This window comes from Stegostoma tigrinum, unplaced genomic scaffold (assembly GCF_030684315.1).
Source record: "Stegostoma tigrinum isolate sSteTig4 unplaced genomic scaffold, sSteTig4.hap1 scaffold_334, whole genome shotgun sequence".
NCBI classification, from domain to species: domain Eukaryota; kingdom Metazoa; phylum Chordata; class Chondrichthyes; order Orectolobiformes; family Stegostomatidae; genus Stegostoma; species Stegostoma tigrinum.
The window spans coordinates 117,063-128,801 of NW_026728262.1; the positions used below are offsets into that span (position 1 = coordinate 117,063).

The 11,739-nt window shown below is 58.8% G+C and overlaps 1 protein-coding gene and 1 pseudogene across 1 annotated transcript; one reads left to right on the forward strand and one right to left on the reverse strand.

Annotated features, from left to right (window-relative positions):
* Positions 1-970: 970 nt before the first annotated feature.
* mars1 (methionyl-tRNA synthetase 1) lies at positions 971-11,044 on the reverse strand (the record flags this gene model as incomplete). The annotated part of the gene is given in 9 exon segments (XM_059643919.1): positions 971-1,418; positions 3,895-3,975; positions 4,788-4,859; positions 6,895-7,078; positions 7,700-7,804; positions 8,243-8,374; positions 10,473-10,552; positions 10,554-10,687; positions 10,906-11,044. Coding segments are annotated over 9 exon segments (1,056 nt in total), but the record flags the coding sequence as incomplete, so codon positions are not given.
* Positions 11,045-11,230: 186 nt separating this feature from the next.
* Positions 11,231-11,739, forward strand: part of LOC125448286 (poly(rC)-binding protein 3-like) — a 12,661-nt pseudogene continuing 12,152 nt past the window's right edge.

An 11,739-nucleotide genomic window follows, 5' to 3' on the forward strand; every position in this document is an offset into this window, starting at 1 on the left:
CAGGGACACCCTGGTCCACATTTCCTTCACCCCCAAATACACTCCCCACAGCCCTGCGGCACCTTCCCCTGTAACCGAGGGTGCACCACCTCCCCATTTACCTCCTCCCTCCCCACGATCCAAGGGCCCACACACTCTTCCCAGAGGAAGCTACACTTCACCTGCACTTCCCAGAATCTGGTCTCCTGAACTCGCTGCTCACAGTGTGGCCTCCTCTACACTGGGGAAACAAAGCGTACATTTGGTGACCGCTTCGCAGAACATCTACGCTCTGCTCGCAAAGACAGAAGACCCTGAAATACCTGTTGCCTGCCACTTCAACGCACCCCACTGCTCCCTGGCCAACATCTCTGTCTCTGGCTTGCTGCAGCGTTCCAGCGAAGCCCAGCACAAGCTGGAAGGACATCACCTCATTTTCTGCTTGGGGACCCTGCAGCCCTCCATACTCAATATCGATAATTTTAGGGCCTGATCTGTCACATGTCCCAGACCCCCAACCCTCACACCAGGCCTTCTTACCACACAGCCTGCCACTACACCCCCACCGTTGTAAGTCACTAACAGTCCCCATTAACAACTCTTCACCCTCCCAGCCCGATCGTTAGCAGCTCCTCTGTCTGTCCAGCTGTCTTCCTCTCTCTTTGGGCTCTATCCTATCGCTTCCTCCCTATTTTCTGCACACAAATCGACACTTTCCCAGCCACCATCTGTTCTGAGGAAGGGTCACCGGACCCGAAACGTTAACTCTGTTTTCTCCTCCACAGATGCCGCCAGACCCGCTGAGCTTTTCCAGCAACTTCATTTTTGTTCCTGATTTACAGCGTCCGCAGCTCTTTCAGTTTTTAGTAAAATGTAGGGGATGCGGAGCAGATTGATCATGGGGGAAGGATAATAGGTCAGCACATGGTGGGCTGAAGGGGCCTGTACCGTTCTCGTTGAAAAGAAAGAGTTGCCGCGTTCAGAGCCTGTGTTAAATTTAAAAATAAAACACACACAGTTTTATTGACCCATCTCGAGTCGCACATTTTTGGTTCTCTCGCCGTCATGGCCGGGTAGCCAGTCACCAAGAGGACAGGTCCCTAGCCACGGGGCATCGGCACCCCCCACCCCCCGCCCCGCCTCACCAGCTGTGCCCCTGCTGCAGAACCAGACCAACAGACGTGGGATCGAACTGTGCCAGAACACAGGATACACGCACAGAGAGAGAGAGAGAGAGACACACAGACAGACACAGTGTTGCGCAGCTTGTGGTCAAGATGAGGGTGAGAGGGGGAGGCAAAGTGACCATCTCACTTCTTGCCCGCTGCCCTCCCTTCCGCCTGAGCTAGCTTCCTCTTGAGGTCCAGCAACGTCGAGACTTCTGCGTCGATCAGCGACTTATCTGCTTTCTGCGCCTTCAGCTCACGTACGCGGCTCCCCTGGAGGGACGGACGGAGGGACGGAGGGACGGAGGGAGGGACGGAGGGACGGAGTTTAAAAACAGAACCTCGCCGATCGCGTCCATGTCAAATTAAAACCACCTCCCTCCCCCAAGCCCCCAACAAATTGACAGCGTGACACAGCTTGAGCTTTAAGAGGGTGTTGTATCCTGGTTTCTTCCCAGAGGCTGTTTGAACAGGACCCACTTGAGCGCTGAAACATGTAACCTAAATCTCACCAGCTCTTGTGCTTCAGGTTTTTAAACTTTATCAGAAGCTACTGCTCGTAGAGTCGCACGGCGTGGAAGCAGACCCTTCGGCCCATCCCCGAGCGTGCTGACCCAGATATCCTATATTAACGTGGCTCCATCTGTCAGCGTTTGGCCCCCTATCCCTATGTCCCCGTGCAGACGCCTTTTAAACATTGTCGCTGTCCCAGCCCCCACCCACTCCCTCTGGCAGCTCGTCCCACACACGCACCACCCTCTGTGTGAAAATGTTACCCCCTCAGCTCCCTTCCCCCCCCCACCTTAAACCTATGCCCCTCTAGTTTTGGACTCCCCCCACCCCCTGGGGGTAAAGACCTTCTCCCTTCACCCTATCCATGCCCCCCCACTCATGGTTTTATAAACCTCTATAAGGTCACCCCCCCCCACTCAGCCTCCGACACTCCGGGGGAAACAGCCCCCAGCCCCTCCCTGTAGCTCGGACCCTCCAACATCCCGGTGAATCCTCCCTGACCCCATTCACAACGTCCCTCCTGTAGCAGGGAGACCGGGATCGAACGCCGTGTTCCTAAAGAGGCCCTGACCGTCTCCCCGTACAGCCCCGGCACGACCCTCCCGATTCCCTGTACCCGACGCACTGACCCATAAAGGCGAGCGTACCCCACACACACACACACACACACACACACACACACACACACACACACACACACACACACACACACACACACACACCTCCCTCACCGCCCCGTCTACCTGCCTCCCCCACTTCCAGGGAACTAGCCTCCCCCCCCCCCACGGCCGCCGCCACAAGGTCTCTCTGTTCAGCGACACTCCCCCAGGACCCTCACCGTTTCAGGGTGTAAGCCCTGCCCTGGTTCTCCGCTTTCTCCAAATCTCCCAGTTCAGCATCACGTGCAAATTTACTGAGCATCCCTTCTCTGTTCGCATCCAAATCACTGATATATCAATGACAAAAAGAAGAGGAACTGGCACTGATAACGAAGTCTGGGGCTGGGTGAACACAGCGGGCCAAGCAGCACCTCTCCCCATCCCCCCCTTTTCTGATGAAGGGTCTAAGCCCGAAACGTCAGCTTTTGTGCTCCTGAGATGCTGCTTGGCCTGCTGTGTTCATCCAGCTCCACACTTTGTCATCTCGGATTCTCCAGCATCTGCAGTTCCCGTTATCTCTGAACCAGCACTGATCCCTGCTGCACACTGAGGATGGGGGTTTCACGTGCCAAAAGGCCACCCCCCAGCCATAAGGACGTCTGAAACAGGAGCCGGGGTTGGGGGAGGCCGTTTGGCCCGTCGAGCCTGCTCCTGCCGTTCAACGAGATCGCGGCTGATCCTTTCCAGCCCCGCTTCCCTGCCGGCTCGCCCTGACCCTCGGTTCCTTCTGCGCTCACAAACCTTCGCCTTAAAAACATTCTCCGAGGCAGCCTCACTAGGGGGTGGGGAATTCCGCCGATTCACAACCCTCCCCAAGGCGGCCCTAAATCTGCTATCCCCCCAGCCCCCGCCTTCGTTCCGAGGCTATGCCCCGCTCGTCCTAGATTCGCCCACCAGTGGGAACGCACTCCCTGCTCCTGTCTTATCTCTTCCCTTCGTCGTTCCGTACGTTTCTGTGAGATTCCCCCCCGATTCCTCTCAATCCCCACAAGTACGTTCCCAGTTTCCTCGACTCTCCCCGTAACCTATGGGATGTTACTACACACAGAACACAGTCAATTACTAGTAGGTATGGCACACATTATTAGGTAAAGCTTTCCAATCGTCGTCATTCCCGATTCCTGTTCCTGTGTTTGCTCTTTAACTACGGCGTTTAAGTAAGCTGCGTTTTTGCGCGCCTTCGGTCGGACCGTACCTGGAACACAGGACTTGGCATTTGGGTTTGGCACACCTTAAAAAGGTTAAAGATGTGAGTTAGACATAGTGGGAACTGCAGGTGCTGGAGAATCCGAGATAACAAGGTGTGGGGCTGGATGAACACAGCAGCATCTGAGGAGCACAAAAGCTGACGTTTCGGGCCCAGATCCTTCTTCAGAAAAAAAGAAGTGACCTACTTTCTTTGGGTATTTCAGGGGGGTGGGGTGGCCTGCTCTAGTCCATAGCAATAGCAAATTCTACCCCAAACACCCACCGAACCCCCGCAGCCACCCTAAACACCTCCGGGTCGCGGCCCGGACGTGCGCCAGCCACCATGCGTACAGGATCATCGAGCAACCCCGTGGCCCACAGGATCTCACCTGTCGGCTCACCAGCTCCCGCAGCTCCGTGGGGTCAGCTTTCCCCTCCCCCCGGGGGGCGGCTTTCACTCCTTCGGGGGTCTACGGACAAAGCACACGCCAGTTACGGAAAACAGAAAGGAGGAGGAAACGCGATCAGAGCGGCAATTCCCGGGCGCTCCACTTCTTTCGCTGCCCGAGGACCCGAGGAGAGAGGAGGCTCAGTTTCTCTGGGATTTAGGAGGTTAGGGTGGGGGCAGGGGTGGGGGGGGAGGTGTGATCTGATCGAAGTCTCCGAGCGCAGGCAAAAATGAATTTACGTTCACCTAAAACGAGCGGCAGGAGCTTCACTCTGTATCTAACCCCGTGCTGTCCCCGTCCCCAGGAGTGTTTGATGGACTGGACAGCGTTGGGGGGAGCTTTACTCTGTATCTAACCCCGTGCTGTCCCTGTCCCCGGGAGTGTTTGATGGACTGGACAGCATTGGGGGGAGCTTTACTCTGTATCTAACCCCGTGCTGTCCCTGTCCCCGGGAGTGTTTGATGGACTGGACAGCGTTGGGGGGAGCTTCACTCTGTATCTAACCCCGTGCTGTCCCTGTCCCCGGGAGTGTTTGATGGACTGGACAGCGTTGGGGGGAGCTTCACTCTGTATCTAGCCCCGTGCTGTCCCCGTCCCCGGGAGTGTTTGATGTAGGGACAGTGCAGAGAAGAGTTTTACTCTGTATCTAAACCCGTGCTGTCCCTGGGAGTGTTTGATGGGGAGGTTAGGTGTGGGTGGTACCGTGTAGAGGGAGTTTTACTCCGTATCGAACCCAGGAACATCAGGCTGAGGGTTTGAAAGTGCCTTTCCGCATCTGAAGGCTCCCCAGGGGTGGGGTGGTGGCGGTGGGCCGGTTATGGAGAATTATCTACCTGCTGTCCTCCGTATTTCTTCCTCAACTCCTCGATCTGATCGGCCTCCAGTTTCTTGAACAGTGGGCTGACCTGGAAAAGGAGCAAACAGGTGATCAACCCATTGCTGCAACCGCAGGGGAAATCGAGGCCAGCCTGCAGCTCTTAGTAGCTGGGGGCCAACCCACGTTTCCTCGGCTGGCGTTACGCACGTAACCGCAGCCCCGGGGCCCGTTTGCACGCCGTTCGGCCCTTCCAGTCCGTGCTGGCCGTAGCCCTCAGCTCAGCAGGGCCTTTCCCTGCCCATGCACTTATCCGAATGTCTTCTAAGACGCTGTTAATGATCCCGCACCCATCACATCCTCAGGAAGCTCATTCCGCACATGGACCACCTCCTCCTCTGCGTTAAAAGGAAAAAAAAATTTGCCCCTCATCTCTCCCCTCCCACCTCAAAAATATGCCCCTTGCTCTTGAAATGCCTCACCCTAGGGAAAAGACACCGGTCTCTCGCCCTCATGATTTTATAAACCTCGAGGTCCCTCCCCAGCCTCCCACGTTCCAGTGGAAAAAGTCGCAAACTGTTTGTACGACTCAAACGCACCCCGTGTGGCAATGCAGAATCAGAGAATCGGGACGGCACGGTGTCTAGCACCGCTGACTCACAGCGCCAGGGGCCCGGGTTCGATTCCAGCCATCGGTCAGATGGGTCAATGGGCTGCTAAGTGGCAGACAGAGATCTATCTGGAAAAGTGCGAGGTGTGTGGTGGCGGGGCGGGGGGGGGGGGGGGGGGACCAGTTATGCTAAATTTTCCTTTGCTCAGGGTGTGTCTGTGGGGTGCTGCTATAATTTTGCAGTCGATGATTAATAGGCAAAGAATGTATTATTTGTTTAATTAGGCAATAACACCTCTGCCAATTTTATTTTTTGCTTGGACATCAACTATGGTGCGAAAAATAAAGTGGGTTTTGCTCAAAGGCCAGTAGTTTGACTGAACAATTCATCTCCGACACACAACCCCTTACACTTTCCCGTATCTAAGATAAAAGTTAGGCTTCAGGTGATCCTCTTGATATATTCAGACGGGGTTTGGTCTGGTCCATAACACCATGACCACAGAGTCAGAGGGATGTAGGTGCAGAAACAGACCCTTTGGTCCAACTCATCCGTGCTGACCCAGACATCCGAAGCTAATCCAGCGTTTGGCCCCCCAACCCCTTCCTACCCATGTCCCCACCCAGACGCCTTTTAAATGTTGTCGCTGTCCAGCCCCCACCCACGTCCTCTGGCAGCTCGTCCCACACACGCACCATCCTCTGTGTGAAAATGTTACCCCCTCAGGTCCCTTCCCCCCCCTCACCTTAAACCTATGCCCCTCTGGTTTTGGACTCCCCCCACCCCCTGGGGGGGTAAAGACCTTGTCCCTTCACCCTATCCATGCCCCCCCCTCATGGTTTTATAAAACTCTATAAGGTCACCCCCTCCACCTCAGCCTCCGACGCTCCGGGGAAAACAGCCCCCAGCCCCTCCCTGTAGCTCGAACCCTCCGACATCCCGGTAAATCCTTCCTGACCCCGTTCACAGCGTCCCTCCTGTAGCAGGGAGACTGGGATCGAATGCCGTGTTCCCAAAGCAGCCCTGACCAACGCCCCGTACAGCCCCGAAACGACCCTCCCGACTCCCTGTACCCAACGCACTGACCCATAAAGGCGAGCGTACCCCACACACCTCCCTCACCGCCCCGTCAACCTGCCTCCCCACTTCCAAGGAGCTATGTACCTGTTCCCCAACCCCTCCAACAAGATCTCTCTGTTCATTGACACTCCCCAGGACTCTCACCATTACAGGGTACAGATCCTGTGCTGATTTGCCTTTCCCAAATGTACAACTGTATGACCTGGAGCTAAATGGAGGGCTGTGTTAAACTTGCAGAGAGTATAAATGATGGCAATATTCTCGGGGACGCCACTTTACCAGCTCTGATGCCCATCAGTAGGAGAGGAGCAGGTATGGGGGGTGGGGGGTGGGGGGTGGGGGGGGGGGGGGGGTGGTAGTGTTGCTGCCGGAGCCAGTGTTTTCCCACTCTGGCCATTCTGTCCCGACGGCGAGAGTCCGGTCTCCCCTCCTTACCGTGCCGATCCGGTGTCCAGCCTGCAGCACGCAGACAAAGCGGTCAGTCAGCGAGTTGCATTCCTCAGGCGCCTGCAGCTGCTCCTGGATGGCGGCGCTGACGGTCGGCATGTAGGGCAGGAGCATCACGGACAGCAGGCAGGACATGTTCACGGCCACCCCGGTCACTGTGCCCGCTCGCTTCCTGCTCAGGGAGGGCAGGAGGGGGAAGACAGAGAGAGAGAGAGAGAGAGAGAGAGAGAGAGAGAGAGAGGCAAAAATTAATGGTCCTCTCATAGTGTTCACGTCTTCAGCACTGACCAAGCACCTCCGAGCCCCCAGAAAAGTTGGGGGTAAGCTGCCTCCCTGATTTGCTGCAGTCTCCAACCACCCCTGCGCCCACTGTACCCCCTTCCCCAATGTGTGGTGTAGGGGCACGGTGCCATCAGGCAAGGAGTTCCAGGAGTGAGGGGGCGACGGAGATGGGGAAGGGGGTGAACGGGGATGGGAAGGGAGTGAACGGGGATAGGGAGGGGTGTAGGGGGCTAGAGGAAGTGCATGAATGCAGGAAGGATGTTCCCGAGGTGGTGGGGGGGGGGGGGGGAATCCAAAACCAGGGGGTCACAGTCCGAGGAGATGGTGAAGGGTGCTGGGGGAGGGCGGGGGGTATTCGGACTGAGATGAGGAGTAATGCCTTCACCCAGAGAGCTGGGGAAGGGGTGAACTGGTGGAATTCACTGCCCACGGCTCGAAATGTGCAACTTTTTCACTGAAAAGAAGTTCGATGCAGACCCTGGGAAGCTCCCCGGAGGTAGGGAAAACTCACTGATCAGCCTCACTGCCCCTAATTCGTTTCCAGGGCTCGTTGATTTGAATGTACTGGTTTCCATATCGCGATATGTTCAGCACAGACCTCAGGGCATCGCGGATTCTAGAGCCGAGGGTCAAAAGGCAGGGGTGAGAAATGCAGGCAATTACCCCGAACACCGCACAACCCCCGACGGCGCCCCGCTCCCCTCGGCCCCGACCCTCCGAACGCGCCCCGCTCCCCTCGGCCCCGACCCTCCGACGGCGCCCCGCTCCCCTCGGCCCCGACCCTCCGACGGCGCCCCCCGCTCCCCTCGGCCCCGACCCTCCGACGGCGCCCCGCTCCCCTCGGCCCCGACCCTCCGACGGCGCCCCGCTCCCCTCGGCCCCGACCCTCCGACTGCGCCCCGCTCCCTCGGCCCCGACCCTCCGACGGCGCCCCGCTCCCTCGGCCCCGACCCTCCGACGGCACCCCACTCCCCTCAGCCCCCGACCCTCCGACAGCGCGTCACTCCCCTCGGCCCCGACCCTCCGACAGCGCGTCACTCCCCTCGGCACTGACCGTACTTTCTCCAGGAGCTGGTTGTAATGTTGAAGCTCCCACGAGACGTGGACCAACAGCCATTTGTCTTCCAGGGTCAGCTCCATCTCGGGCACCGTCCCGTGAAAGAATTTACTGACAAACATGCCAGCCCTGACAGCAAACCACACACACACCGGGTGGTCACCAACACCCCAGAAATTACACACACAATCCTATACCCCACCGCCGACACCCCCTCCCTGTCACCCCTCCATTCGCCTATACCCCCTCCCCATCTCCGTCTGCTCGCACCCCGCCCCATCGCCATTATCCCCTCCATCCCCCCACACCCCCTCTATCACCCTACACCCCTTCCCTACCTCCGTCCCACGACGTGTCCCCACCCCATCCCCGTCACCCCCTCCGTCCCCCTGCAACCCCTCCCTATCCCCGTCACCCCCTCCGTCCCCCCGCACCCCTTCCCTATCTCCGTCACCCCCTCTGTCCCTCTACACCCCCTCCCTATCTCTGTCACCCCCCTCTAGTCCCCCTACACCCTCTCCCTATCTCCATCACCCCCTCTGTCCCCCTAAACCCCCTCCCAACCCCCGTCACTCCCTCCATCCCCCTACACCCCCCTCCCTATCTCCGTCACCCCCTCTGTCCCCCTACACCCCCTCCCTATCTCCGTCACCCCCTCTGTCCCCCTACACAGCCTCCCTATCTCCGTCAGCCCCTCCATCCCCCTACACCCCCTCCCTATCTCCGTCACCCCCTCCAGCCCCCCACACCCCCTCCCTATCTCCGTCACCCCTTCCGTCCCCCTACACCCCCTCCCTATCTCCGTCACCCCCTCCGTCCCCCTACAACCCCTCCCTATCTCCGTCACCCCCTCTGTCCCCCTACACAGCCTCCCTATCTCCGTCCCCTCTGCCCTCCGCCCCCTCATGCAGCCCAACCCATTCCCACCGTCTGCCACCGGGGGATGCGCCTTGTCCTGCCTGGGGTCTCAGAGTTCTAGCATCACGCTCCCCCAGCACCCCTAACACCCCAGCCCCCCCATCTCCTCCTCCTCACTGTGCCTCAACTCAAGTCCTTTGGCCGAGGTATCACCTCCCGAAACCGGGCCTGTTCGCTAAACGGTCAGTCATGGCTGAAGCTCTTCCTGGGAGGTGCAGGGAGGCAAGAACAGCTTTCTGTTCCTCTATGGGACAGGCTCAAGAAAAACGGGCTGAACGGCCTCCTGCTGTTCCTGTGTGGGGCAGGCTCGAGGAAAACGGGCTGAACGGCCTCCTGCTGTTCCTGTGTGGGGCAGGCTCGAGGAAAACGGGCTGAACGGCCTCCTGCTGTTCCTGTGTGGGGCAGGCTTGAGGAAAACGGGCTGAACGGCCTCCTGCTGTTCCTGTCTAAATGGGGTGAATGGGGGAGGGCGATGGGGAGGGTTTTCTAGGGAGATAGGAGTGGGAGGCCGTTTAGGGAGACGGGGAGCAGTGGGGAAGGCGGAGGGAGATGGGGGGAGGGGAGGGGAGGGAGATGGCAGGGGTAGGGTGATGGGGGAGGTGGTGTAGGGAGACCGTGAGGGTTTTCTAGGGGAGATGGAGGTGGGAGGATGGAGGAGGATGGGGAGGGATGGACATGGGGTAGGATGGCGAGAGATGGGCAGGGAGATGCGATGGGAGATGGGGATGTGAGATGGCCGGGTTAGGGAGACGGGGTGGGAGATGACCGGGTTAGGGGTTGCGGTGTTAGGGAGACGGCCGGGTTAGGGGTTGCGGTGTTAGGGAGACGGCCGGGTTAGGGGTTGCGGTGTTAGAGAGACGGCCGGGTTAGGGGTTGCGGTGTTAGGGAGACGGCCGGGTTAGGGGTTGCGGTGTTAGGGAGACGGCCGGGTTAGGGGTTGCGGTGTTAGAGAGACGGCCGGGTTAGGGGTTGCGGTGTTAGAGAGACGGCCGGGTTAGCGGTTGCGGTGTTAGGGAGACGGCCGGGTTAGGGGTTGCGGTGTTAGGGAGACGGCCGGGTTAGGGGTTGCGGTGTTAGGGAGACGGCCGGGTTAGGGGTTGCGGTGTTAGGGAGACGGCCGGGTTAGGGGTTGCGGTGGGAGACGGCCGGGTTAGGGGTTGCGGTGGGAGACGGCCGGGTTAGGGGTTGCGGTGTTAGGGAGACGGCCGGGTTAGGGGTTGCGGTGTTAGGGAGACGGCCGGGTTAGGGGTTGCGGTGTTAGGGAGACGGCCGGGTTAGGGGTTGCGGTGTTAGAGAGACGGCCGGGTACCTGTTGACGAAGTTGCCCAGGTTGTTGAGGAGCTCAGAGTTGTTCTTCATCATCAGGTCGTGCCACGAGAAGGAACTGTCCCTGCCCCTCGGGACGGACAAAGAGCAAATAAAACCTCCAGATGTCGGCTGGGATCCCCGTCTCCTTCGCCATGTCCCCGAACACACCAACACCCCGGCTCTTGGAGAACTTCCCATCCTCGTAGTTCAGGTACTCTGCAAGCGGGGATGGTGGGGGGTGTGGAGAGAGGGGGAGGGGGAGGAGAGGGACACACACACACACACACACACACACACACACACAGACACAGACACACACAGACACACACAGACACACACAGACACACACACACAGGGAGAGAGTTAGCTGAACAGAGACTGCAAGAGAAGTCACGCGGGAGAGAACACAGGGCACGTAGACAGCGGGACTTTACCTGTAGCGATGAGGCTGTTCACCAGGGTGTAGTTATCATCAGCCCCGAGCAAGGAACAGGGAAAGACCACACTGTGGAAAGGGACATTGTCCTTCGCCATGAAATTGTACAGTTTCACCTGAGGAGGGGAGGAACGAGAGAGGAGAGGTGAGGGAACAGAGGGCAGGGAGGCGTAGAAAGAAAGAGAGGGAGACAGAGAGAGTCACCTCTGCTCATTCACCAAAACTGGCGCACATTTCTATAGCATCCAGAACATCTGTAAAGGTCTCCCTCACAGAGAAAACAGGTCAAGCTGTGAACGGAGACGTTACAGAGACGGCACCAAATGGTGGGCAACTTCAGGAGCCCACACAGAGATAGGGAGGGGTCTGTAGGGAAACAGGGAGGGGGTGACGGAGATAGGGAGGGGGGTGTGGGGGGGGGACGGAGGGGGTGACGGCGGCCGGGCAGGGGTGACGGAAATAGGGAGGGGTTGTGGGGGACGGAGTGGGTGACGGAGATAGGGAGGGGGTGTAGGGGGACGGAGGGGGTGACAGAGACAGGGAGGGGGTGCTGGTGACAGGGAGGGGATGTAGGGGGACGGAGGGGGTGACGGAGACAGGGAGGTGGTGTAGGAGCACGGAGGAGTGGCGGAGATAGGGAGGGGTCTGTAGGGGGACAGGGAGGGGGTGACGGAGATAGGGAGGGTGTGTAGGGGGGCGGAGGGGGTGACGGAGATAGGGAGGGGGTGTAGGGGGGCGGAGGGGGTGACGGAGATAGGGAGGGGGTGATGGTGAGAGAGAGGTGTAGGATGTGACGTTTAAGGATTCAGGTGGTGTTGGATCAGGCTCTCTC